The sequence below is a fragment of the Saccopteryx leptura genome, chromosome 3 (assembly GCF_036850995.1).
Source record: "Saccopteryx leptura isolate mSacLep1 chromosome 3, mSacLep1_pri_phased_curated, whole genome shotgun sequence".
Classification (NCBI taxonomy): domain Eukaryota; kingdom Metazoa; phylum Chordata; class Mammalia; order Chiroptera; family Emballonuridae; genus Saccopteryx; species Saccopteryx leptura.
Genome location: NC_089505.1, coordinates 346,328,732 through 346,341,501, shown reverse-complemented (window position 1 = coordinate 346,341,501; position 12,770 = coordinate 346,328,732). Strand labels below are relative to the sequence as shown.

Genomic DNA, 12,770 nt, shown 5'->3' with positions numbered 1-12,770 from the left:
TATAGAAATGTTTACCTAAAACTTATGTACTCTTATTGATCAATGTCATCCTGTTAAATTTAATTTTCTAAATAAAATTTAAAAAGAAATGAAAAAAATAATAAAAAATAGGAAAATATTCAGACATTACATCTAAGTGGAGAGTTCTTAGCCTTGAAACTAAAAGCACCATAAAAAGAAAAAATAGATAATTTGGATCTCATCAAAATTAAAAACTTTTGCTCTGTTAAAGACCTTTTAAAATGAGAAGGCAAGGTACATACTGGGAGAAAATATTTACAAAGCACATATCTGGTCAGATGAACCTACACATGTGATAAAGTTGTATAGAACTACACATATACATGAAGGACTTGTATCTAGAATATATAAAGCGTTTTAAAAACTCAACAATAAGAAAATTATTCAATTAGAAAAGTGGGCAAAAGAATAAAAACATTTTACAGAAGAGGATATGTGGATGTTCAATATCTTTTAGCCTTTAGGGAATACAAATTAATACCAAAATTAACTATTAGTACATTCTCTATCATAATGGCTAAAATTAAAAAATATATATAGTGTTAATGACAATGCTGGCAAGTTTGTACAGAAACAGAATTACCCATGCCTTGCTGGTGGTACTGTAAAATGGTATAGCCACTTTGGAAAAGAATAGAGTAGTTCCCTACAAATCTATATATATGCTAATGGACTGTTGGGTAATTAACCTGTGAAAATGAAAATTGATGTCACACAAAAGCCTACAGATGAATGTTTTAAGGAACTTTATTTATAAAATCAGAAACTGACTACAATTGAAATGTTCTTCAATAAGTAAGTGGTTAAGCAAATGGTGGAGCATCCATATTATTAAGTATTACTAAGCAATCAAAACGTACAAACTATCAATATCCACAGCAACTTGGAGGGATCTCAAGGGAATTATGCTGAGTGAAAAAAAAGTTGATCTCAACAGGCTACATACTAGTATGATTATATAAAGTCTGATTCTATTTACATAACATTGTTGAAATGACAAATTTATAGAGATGGGTTAGTGATTACCAGCTATAAGGGAGTGCAGGAGGAAGGAAAGGGGCCATGGCTATAAAAGGGTAGCATGAGGGATTCTTGTGATGGAATTGCTCCGTACTAGTCAGATGAATCTATACAGGTGATAAAATTGTATATAATTACACACATAAACACAATGAAAAGCATGTAGAACTAAACAGGGTTGGTAGATTGTATGAATGTCCATTTCCTGGTTGTGCTATTATGCTATAGATATATAAGATGTTACCATTGGGGGAAAATGAGTTAAGGGTATAGAAATATTACTATATATTCCACACAAGTGTATATGAATCTATAATTATCTTAAAGTTACAGTTTTTAAAAGAATTTATTGACCTAGACATTTAATATATGTGCACACTACTACAAGTATCTTTCATTTGAATTTTCTTTAAAAATTCATAAAAATATAAGCACCATATTCTGCAATTTAACCTTGGGTAAATAACTAAACTAGAGGATATACCAATTTAAATGAAAAATCTTGAAAAATGGGAGACTATTGATAAAGATGCTTTGACAACACAAGCCCTGAGTTAGTTATTGTATTTTGTTATAGTGCTAAGAGGAAAAGACTGAAAAATATTTACATGACATTCAGCTTAAAGAAACAAAACTAAAGTTAAAACACTGAACCAAAATGAGATAAAGCTAATTATAGTGGAATACTTAGAGTTAGTATTTTTAATCACAAAATCATTTACTTAGCAAAACATTCATTATGAGACTCTACTATGATATTTAATAATTATTTAACCTTTAATCTTGAGCTTATTATATTTGTCTTCGCTTTATCGTGCAGGAAATTATATTAACTTGAATATTTTTGTAGGATGTTAATTTAAAAATTTACTATATTTATAATATTTAATAGTTATTATAAACAACACAAGCCAAATAAAAAAATTGTTCTGATCCTTTTGGAATGTGAATAACTGTCTCCTTTCTCCTTGTGTCAATTTTGATACAAGAAAAAGATAAATGCTGTTATAACAGAAACAATTTAGAAACATGTAGAATCTAAAATTTTCTACCAATAATCTCTGTTCAAGGATCCTTCTTGGAAGAGCCCACCATTTTTTCTTTGAAATCAACAGAAAAAACTCTACTTAAATTCGGCTGTTTCACAAAATATTTCCCATACATATATATTATATATATGTTTTGAAGGTTTTTTAATGCTTAAAGTAAATTTTCATACTCAAATTCAACAAACCTCTAAGCTTTCATTTGTTCTTAGAATAACTATCATGTCTTATTAAAAGCTATTTAATCTATATGTCAGTTATTTGTAAAAATTAAAAAGAAAGTTTACTAGATCAAAGCTAATGCTTCATAAATTAAAAATAAATAGTAATTTGTAAAATTTTAGGCTTACCTTCCCAAAGCTCACAGCCATCATGGGTATATTAAAACTGCAATTATATGAAGTCATGGTGACAGAAAATCGGTTGGTCATACTTGATCCATTAATTTTGGTCTGATTCACCTGAAAGTGCTTTAAAAATATTCCTTTATTTGCTAATGCTGGGAGTCTTCTCTTTGGCATTTCTACAGAACATAATAAAAAATAGGAAGTAAAATTGCATAGTTTATGCTGCTAAAAAAATCACTATTAAATAACATCCATATGTCATGGAATAAGCTGTTTAAAATCAAATTTTATAAAGAAGATCTTAAGGAAAATAGTTTCTGGTACTTGGTAAACTGCCACTTCTAAAATATAAAGCTTTAAGTCACTTGACCTAAGAGCCTCATCAGGTAAAAACAAACAAAAAATAATTGTTTAAATCATTAACGTAAAAGCCACCAAGCCCTGGTGGGCTTGTAGCCTCTGTGGGACAGTTAGTTCTGCTCTGTTCCTGGTGCCCTGAACGTGGTGCTCACTAGGACATGTGCTCCAAGAGAGCGAGACCAGGACTGTTATTCAGTCTTCTTTCTTTGATACCCAACACAGTGCCTGCCACATGGAAGGTGCTCAATAAATGTTGTTTAACAAACTACTACATTTATCCCAGCACAAATCAGCTGTCCTATACATGCATCCCACCAATTACAATTTGGATTTGATGACAGTGAATTTAAAAGGATTGACTCTAAAATAGTAACACTTAAATTTTTACCAGTTGACTCATGATCTCGCACTTGAAAACAGTTCTAAAAAAAGTTTCAAAACTCTAAAAATTGGGAATAGTCACTTTTTAAGGTGATTGTGGGGAATTAGGTTGATTTTTTTTTAAATCACAGTTTAATCTTAATTATTTTATTATCATAGTTTTTATATTCGAGTCTACTAATATGATTAGAAAAACAATGCTAAGACTACCAGAAATAAAGTTTTCATTTATCACATTATTAATTATTGCTCTCAAGTCCATGGAAACATTCAGCTCAATCTTACTAAGCAAATGGCAATGGCAATATCAACATTATCAATAGTAGCCTTTTAGGACTAGGTCTCTATCTTGGTAGTTTGTTTCTCTAAAATCAAACAAAGCAAAATAAAAATGTTTGCCACAGTTTATATATCTGTGAACAGAATCTAAGACTATAAAGCCAATTTTTGTCATAATGACAATTTACGTTAAGGATCTACTTATTCTTAATCATCTGGCCTTATTTACTAAAAAAATAATAAATTAAATAACATCACTATGATAAAAGAGTAACTCATACAATAATTAGAGATTGTTTCTATCTAAACTATAGAATATAAGTAATTTCCATGGAAAGATTTTACTACACAATAGATTTAGATGGTTGAAGTAGGTATGAAATGATAAAACATACCATCCCACATGGAAATGGTAGGTGTCTGTCCAATGTATATGACATCTACATAAAAAGACTGAGATTTTGATGCTTTCTGCAAACTAATCCTCTGAAGAGAAAAGTTAGTCCCAGTGATTCTGGTTTTTATGAGGTCCAGAAGGTCTATGCAGGTGTAGGTCCAGCTGAAATATGGTTAATTAATTAGGTATATAGATTACTTGTAATGTTTAATGTAAACAAATATACTATAAAAGCATTAACATCTTAAAGAATAAAAGATTCATTTTTTTTCTCACAAGAAAACATCAAGCATACTTTATTAGCATAGAAAAGCAACCATATAAGGAACAGCAGGTGACAGAAGCTTACACTGTCAGTAAAAGATACAACATTGCCTGCAAATATAGGTCCTCTTATACTTGTAGCCTTGGCAGTAGCCAGAGGAAAGTAAACTACCCTGTGGCAATAGGTAAAGAAAATAAGGAGCATGCATCTTGGTGTACAGCATAAAAACAAGACCCAAGAATGGATAAACTATTTTAATAAAAAATGTCAGGGATAGGCCCTGGTTGGTTGGCTCAGTGGTAGAGCGTCAGCCTGGCGTGCAGGAGTCCTGGGTTCGATTCCCGGCCAGGGCACACAGGAGAGGTGCCTGTCTGCTTCTCCACCCCTCCCCCTCTCTTTCCTCTCTCTCTCTCTTCCCCTCCCACAGCCAAGGCTCCATTGGAGCAAAGTTGGCCCAGGCGCTGAGGATGGCTCTGTGGTCTCTGCCTCAGGTGCTAGAATGGCTATGGTTGCAACAGAGCTGCACCCCAGATGGGCGGAGCATCCCCCCCTGGTGGGCATGCCGGGTGGACCCGGTCTGGCGCATGCGGGAGTCTGTCTGATTGCCTCCCCGTTTCCAACTTCAGAAAAATACCAAAAAAAAAAAAAAAGTAGAAAAAAAAATGTCAGGGATAGAAAAGTAAACAGTCTAATACTAAGCAAAACTGGATCATGGCATTACTTCTGAAGAGCTCACTGCAGTTGCACTGTCTACTGTTCCAAGTGAAAAAAAACACCAGAGTTATGTATGGTTCAGTACCTTTTAAGTGTGTAATTTAGATTCAGATTCAGATTTTCCATTATATACTAACTGCATTAGGATCCCATACATTACAATTAAGCAATTCTGCTATGAAAGTTTACAACAAAGAGATAAATACTGCCATCCAAATAACTAAGTACAGTTTAACAATACTCTTTACAGCTCCTACCGTAGTTATTAACTATCCAGTAAGTCTGAGCATTTTCTATTCTCATTTCCTTCATAGTTCGCATCATGAAATACCTGTGGTGCATCAAAGCCTAGAACTACATCAGTTTTAGAAAATTATATGCAGACTATATTAAGTTAAAGTGCCCTTTAATTTAATAAAACTACATAGAACCTTTAAGTAGAATTAATTACATGACTCTAAAGTTTTAAAAACTACTACCTAAAAGATTTGGTATACTTAACAGTTTACCATTGTTTTGTCCTTTAAATGGTCATAGGAGATGATGATAATTTTCATAATCAATAGATTCATTTTTGATACAAATATTTCTGTTAGGGAGTTTATGGAAAGGGCAGAAAATTGCAGTTGGACCATGGCATACATGATTTCTCAAAAACAAACACTCAAGGAATAGGTTTGTTTTGTCTTCATAGTTTATATAATCTAGTATAATTTGTTAAATTCATAGCATAACTTACTTGTTTCCATAAGCAAAACTATATGTAAATTGCATATCAGTGCTTCTAAGAATCTTGCTTTTGTCTTCGTATTGAAATTTTAGACCAATATGATTTGCCAGGAATCCTTTGTATGCTAAACATAACTACACAGAAAATATAAAAAAAATTAGTAACAATATCTTACCATTAAATTGTTTTTGACAATTCAAAATAATTCAGTCCAAATCCAATAAATATCCATTGAGCATTTTTTCATATAAAATGTATCAAAACACACAGGAAAAAAATTAATTTTTGTCAATAAAGTGCAAAAAACGGGGAAAATTTTACAGAAGAAAAAGTGTTGAAATGACCTTATGATTAATGAATAATTCTTCACTGTTTTTAAAGATATGGTTTTCTTAAAAAAAATAGAAATAGTTCATTCCTTATAGTCGCTGAGCTATGTCAGAATTAGGTCCTGCTCTAACTGAACTCTTCAATGAATTTAAAAGTCCACTACACATAGAGAGAGAAACATTTGGGTAGACTGAGATGCAAATGCAGCTTAACATTTAGAGATGAAACTGTTGCTGTAAAATAGTGACTAAATACCAGTTTTAATGGTCTACAGCACCTTAAAAATGCCAAATATATTTAGAACTTCCAGCTTTAGAACATGTGCAACAATATGAGAATTTTAAAATGAGAAAGGGTAAATCTATGATTGCCAGTCTTAAGCACCTGTCCTAAAATTCCCATTGCCTCTCCTCAGACATTTTTTGTTTTACTTTTCCCTGATTAGAGACTGGAGAGTGCTCTATGATGGCTATCCCTTTTGGTTGCTCTTCAGTTAATAAAGGACTATTGAAAAAATATAAATGTTTAATAGTTTTGTATTAAATTTGTGTGCAAATATTTTTTGAAATTATGAGATAAAGCAGAATACATGTGCATGGTACTGAATATTATTTTAATTTCTTTCTTTTTTTTTTTTGAAAATCAGCAAAAGAGGACATCACACACACCCAGAGAGTAAACCCCATTGCCTGTCCAATGTGACATGATTTCATATGACAAGCACTTCTCTTTGTCTTAAAATTTCACGAAATTTTATTACCCAGGGATTCTACAAATTTAATTAGCATATCATTTTGTTGAGCTTACCTGATTATAAGGTAATAATAAAATGTCTCCATATGGTCGTCTGTTTGGTTTAACATCTGCTGAGTCATAAAGAACAGCTGGGTTTTTCAGGGAATAACGACCACAGTAAGCATCAGTTTCAGCTGTCTTCTGCCCTCTAGTAATATGTTCCTAAAGAAACAATATTTCAAGTGAAAACATGATTTATTTATTGTCTAACTTTATTCCACCCAAGTCCTTTACGTTCAGACTCAGATCTCATGGCTTCCCAAACTACTGCAACTTGAAATGTTCTCTTGAGACCTATGTGATCCTATTAACCAATGTCACCCCAATAAATTTAATTTTTTAAAAAATGTTCTCAGGGGAAATGACATCAGAGTAATGGCAGCATGAGAGATACTCCTGATCTTTCCCCTTGAAATTTCAAAAAATTAAACAACCATAACACAGCAAAGAAACCCCACCCAGCTGGGCTCGCAGGAGCACCTGAAAGATCCATGCACTAAACGGACTAAATGTAGGACAGACTGAAAAGGGGGCGGAAATTAAAATGCATTCATGGTGGGCTTTGGAGAGGAGAGGAGAGGAGACAAACCAAGAATGACTGGGTTTATTTTTTTTCTCTGCCAGACTATGGGGAGAAGGGAAACTCGGGCTCTCTGGATTTTGTCTGAGGGGTATGGAAAGGGAAATTTTGGAGTGACTGGGTCTCCTTCTGCTGGGAGGAGCAGTGAGATAGAGGGCAGAGGGGAGGATAAACAAAGTGACCAGAGCACAGGGTCACAGCCCGTGTTCCCGCAGTCTGCTTGCAGCCCGCACTCAGCAGAGAGAGAGAAAGCTAAAGTGCGGGCCCCAGTCTCCCAGACCCCGCCTCCCTCATCTTGTGGTACGGAGAGTGGCAGAGACAAACCCCACAGCTAGCTCTCCAGACAACTCTCCCCCCTGAAAAACAAAGGTGCTCCATGTCTAGTTTCTAGGTCTGGAAAGGAGTGCGCAGAAGCCTGAGATCACCATTGCTAGAGCCGTAAAGCCAGAGAGCTGAAGCCGTAAAGCCAGAGGCATAATGCAGAAGCTGTAAAGACCTTACAACATGCCCCAAACACCACCAAGATTGCGGCCCCAGCTAAAAGTTGTAATACAGTCACACCTACAGAAAGAAACCTCTCAAACCTGTAATTAATTTTTTCTTTGTTTCCTCTTTTTCTTATTCTTTTCTTCTCTTTTTCTCTTTTGAATTTCATCTACTTTAAATTTTGTGTTTTTATTCTTTTTTGTGATGTTTTGTTTATTTTGTTTGCTTCTGATCTTTTTTCTGTGGTTTTTCTTCTTGTCATAATTTTTAAAATTTTTACATTTTTATTGTATTTTTATATTAATTTTTCATTTTTTTAGGATTTATTTTTGTTAGGGTTCTTAACAATACCACTCTCAAAGGCTGATAAGGATGAAGAAATCGAATACCATGGGTACACAAGATAGAGACGTAGTTCAGACGAAAATGAAAATTTTCCAGAAAAAAATCTCAATCACATGAAAATCTTGGAGTTAAATGATAGGTAATTTAAAATTGAAGTTCTGAAAATACTCAACTAGATACAAGAAGATACAAATAGGCAATTTAATGAGCTCAGAAAACAAATTAATGAACAAAATGAATACCTCACCAAGGAGATTGCTACAGAGATAAAGAACTCAACACATGAATTGAAGATGGAGGTAGCAAATTTAGCTAATAGAACAAGCCTGAGAGAGGAAAGAAGACAGACAACTAGAGATGCTACAGAGAGAAGAGGAGAGAGACTCACAAATTAAAAAAATTGAGAGAGCTCTACAAGAATTGTCTGACTCCGTCAGAAAGAGCAATGTAAGAATAATGGGTTATCAGAGAAGAAGAGAGAGGGAAAGGAATGGAGACCCTATTCAAACTAATAATTGATGAGAATTTCCCAAGCCTATGTTCTCTTAGATATGCTAAAGCTCTCACCCTATATCTCATTTGGATTCATAATTGCATAATCCCTTGTAGCTATATTTCCAAATCCTATCTTTCCTCTATATAATGAACTCCTTAATGATATTTAATCCTTCCTTTCACATGTGTTTATTCAGTGTTCAATGTGTGTCAGGTTTTTGTTTGTCAGTGAATCTGTTTTTTTCTTTACGCTTTGGCGTTCCACTGTCTCTAAACACAGAAGCCCATCAGTTTAGAATAAAAGAACCAAGGATTATGAAACCAAGGCTGAAGAGAGGCATTTAACTCACATAACTTAAAAAATAAAATGAGTCAGAGAAAGTGGCATATGAGTTGTCTTAAAAGATAAAAAGATGTTATTTGAAAGGACTGGGGAACCAAGTGGCCTCAGAAGAGAGTAAAACGCGTACAGAGCAGCAGGGGTGTGAGAGACAGGGCTGGGAATGCAAACTGTCACAGTAAAGTGGAGCAAAGAATCTGTGTTGTGATAATGAAGGAGATGAAGAAGGAGAAGAGTATAATTTAAATTACCCGCGCAATCCCCATGGCTGCAAGTGCTGAGGTCAGTAGAACCAAAATGCATGTAGCTTTGTTTAATTAAGTTGAAAACAAAGCACATTCAGTGGATTTCCCCTTATTTTTCACCAGTAAATCTCTTCATATAAGCATCACATGATACATATTTTAAGAACTCATATTTATTTCTAGTGTTTTTATTGGAATTGAATAACTAGCATACTTCTCATTCTGATGATACTCACTTGGAAATGGTGACTATTGGCTTCCTCAAGTTTTCAAAATAATAATTAGGAAAGTGGTGTTATTTTAAATTTTCCTTATGTAGATTAGTGAAAAATCTTTATATCTCATCAAGAAATAAATCATCACTAGGTCTTGTACTAATGGAGCAGAGGGTGAAATCAAAAAGCAAGGGAAGGCCCTGGCCGGTTGGCTCAGCGGTAGAGTGTCAGCCTGGCGTGCAGGGGACCGGAGTTCGATTCCCGGCCAGGGCACATAGGAGAGGCGCCCATTTGCTTCTCCACCCCCCCCTCCTTCCTCTCTGTCTCTCTCTTCCCCTCCCGCAGCCAAGGCTTCATTGGAGCAAAGATGGCCCGGGTGCTGGGGATGGCTCCTTGGCCTCTGCCCCAGGCGCTAGAGTGGCTCTGGTCGGGGCAGAGTGATGCCCGGGAGGGGCAGAGCATCGCCCCCTGGTGGGCAGAGCGTCGCCCTTGGTGGGCGTGCCGGGTGGATCCCCGTGGGTGCATGCGGGAGTCTGTCTGACTGTCTCTCCCCGTTTCCAGCTTCAGAAAAAAAAAAAAAAAATACAAACACAAAAAAAAAAAAAAAAAAAAAAAAGCAAAGGAAGTGATTTACTACCAATCGTCTTTTCTAGAGCCAGTGAGGAAAAAGGACGCACTCTGCGTCCAAGTGAAGAAAAGGAACAGAACACTCCACAGATCTTACGTTTGCCTCATTTCTATTATCAGGAAAATTCATGTGGAGTGGAAATACTACTTTCACAAAGGAATCACTTTACAATGCAACGAGGACAGATCTTATAAAAAATTATATTTGTAATTTGCTTTGGATGATAAGGAATTAATGCTAGTTTAGAAAAGCAATGACAGAAATTCCAAATATTTGCATGAATTTTTATCGGGTCAGTTTCATAGTTCATTAAACATTCCATACCAGGTTAAAATCAGTTTCATAATCTCTGAAGTATTTCACAGCAAATCCTTCTTCAAAATTTGCAATTTGCGGTGGACACTTAGCACTAACCATTTCTTCCACTGCTTCCTGAAACTAAATTAATAATATGAATTTTAGTAACTTCTTTTTCATGAACAGTTAGAACATAGGAATTCTCCTACTAATTCTACTAATTAGTTATAACACATTCATACAAGAATTCCCATATTTTAGCCATAATTAAGAGATAATTTCCTAAATAATTAATGTGAAAATTCTAGTGTCCTATGACTTTTTAAAGAGTTTTAATTTAGAATGACAATAGCTACATCCAATTGGCTAATATTAGCTTACTTAATTATTACTAAGGTAAAACATATTTGTTCAAAAGTGTCTTCAAAAAGAATAATGAGGCAAACCTAAATAAATTTGAACCCAATTAAACAGACTCCAGATCGTTTTTTAAATTAACTCAAAATTAACTAGATTCAAGAGATCCAGACATGAAAAGTCTGTACTTATGACTATTTTAAAAATAAGAAATAATTGCAGGTATATAGGAATCTGTACCCATTCATGAGGTCTCTTGTAGAAACTTCCATATCTATTGCTTCGGCAAAGCAGAGATATATATGATATTTAGAACTGAAGTCTTAGGATAACAGGTGATCTTTAATCATCAAACAAATATTAACTTAATCTCAATGTACAGGTAGCTTTCAAAATTCAGTCATCTACAGTACACATTCTTTCTTTATGAACAACTGCTCCATATGGAGATACGTTGGCACCGATCTAAGAAATCCCCCTTCGGTCCTCATCTCTGTGATATTCTTCCCTGCTCCTCTCATTATGCAATGCCTCCAACTCATCATGCCCAGTAGGCAAGTGTGTTACTACTGCTTAAAGTGTGTGCATGTGTTTTCTAACAGAATGATGATGTTTCCATGGCTTTCTGTTTAAAAAATTAACAGAGCATACTTCAGCTTCTGATGACCGCAGAGTAAGAGGCTGAGAAGTGACCCCATCCCAGTTCAGTGTAAATGTGTCCAAACTAGGTTTTCCTTTGGTCTGTTCTATAATATCCAGTGTGACATTATATCCTTCAAATACTTCATAGCCGAGCAGATCAAAGTCTCCTGTAACGAAGTACCAAACAGGATTTTAAGAAGTTAATTTTAAAAATGTCAATACATCCATAGTAGAATTCAAATTTAAGAAAATTGGTTTTCAGTTCCATTATCATAAAATAAAAATAAACAGGGAAGATGCAAATCTTTGAATCTGAGCAGATTTCTCCACAGCAGAAATAGGACAATAGCAGATAAAGTGCTGTTCATTTAAGGTTCTGTTTCTATTGCTTAAGAGAAAAGATTAGAAGATAAACAGAAGTGATATTGGGACCATGAAGTAAAGATCACAGTAGTATATTCTAAAAATCCTTCAGTTTGTGCCGCTACCTTAGTGTAAAGGGCTAGGCTGGGATATTGCCATTTTTTAAAAGACCTGAATAAGGTACAGAGCTGAATTCCAAGGAACAGCCCCAGGCCTGTGAAGCCTGTTCATATAGCGTTCCTTTGAGAGAATTAAAGCCTTGTCCTCAGATGTCTATTTTCTCTTGGAGGATGCTTTACTGGTGTAATCTAATTGCCTTTCTTTGTTAGGCAATGTCCTAGAATTATCCCAGTTATGATTTTGGTGCCATGTTTCTTAAGGTCTCTGCTGAAGCCTTAAAATTTCTCTCTGATCTATAAATAAGTTCCTGGGAGAACAAGGATAAACATACTTTAATTTAGAAAATGTTTTGACAGTCTAACTTTTGGCAAATCTTTAGTACTTCAATTCATGTTAAACAAAACTCTTCACCCTCCACCCAACAATCAAATTAACATTTTCATAAGGTGAGACAAACATTGAAGTAACATTTTACTTGTACGAAATGGGAAATAATGATTGCCCGAAGAAAAGTAAACACACACAGTCAGGCACCTGTTTCATGAGCTAGATATCCCAAATACCCACAATGGTTGTTAGGATTGGCTATCAGACTTGAAATTATTGATCATTAAATTAACAGCTATTATTTGAGGGGAAAAAATAAAGAGATCAAATAATTTTTGAAAATGTTGCATTATATACAGGTGAATAGAGTTTTTGTTTCTCACTGTAGAATTGCTTGGGGATGTTAATTTTTTAATATGCTCTGTCAATCTTCAAGGAGCAGCTGCGGTAAGCAGTATTTCCAACATGGATTTGATCATAGAATTCTTTCATCCTGAAAGATCTGGCCAGACTTGTGTCTCCTGAGCAATATTGGTTTACTTACATTTAATTTTCAGAATTGATATCATCACTAATTTTTGCTAATTCATAGAGGGTTATTATATTGATATTGTGTTTGTAGTATATATAGTGTATTTCTCATGC

The 12,770-nt window shown here is 34.6% G+C and overlaps 1 protein-coding gene across 1 annotated transcript in view; it reads right to left on the bottom strand.

The window, feature by feature from the left end:
- PKHD1L1 (PKHD1 like 1) overlaps positions 1 to 12,770 on the bottom strand; it is a 163,462-nt gene that overhangs the window by 111,004 nt on the left and 39,688 nt on the right. The window contains exons 18-23 of the mRNA XM_066379362.1: positions 11,325 to 11,482; positions 10,344 to 10,457; positions 6,698 to 6,847; positions 5,570 to 5,694; positions 3,850 to 4,013; positions 2,438 to 2,610 (exon numbers count right to left, since the gene is read on the bottom strand). Of these exons, the coding sequence (XP_066235459.1) occupies positions 2,438 to 2,610; positions 3,850 to 4,013; positions 5,570 to 5,694; positions 6,698 to 6,847; positions 10,344 to 10,457; positions 11,325 to 11,482 (884 nt within the window). The remainder of the gene's footprint in view (positions 1 to 2,437; positions 2,611 to 3,849; positions 4,014 to 5,569; positions 5,695 to 6,697; positions 6,848 to 10,343; positions 10,458 to 11,324; positions 11,483 to 12,770) is intronic.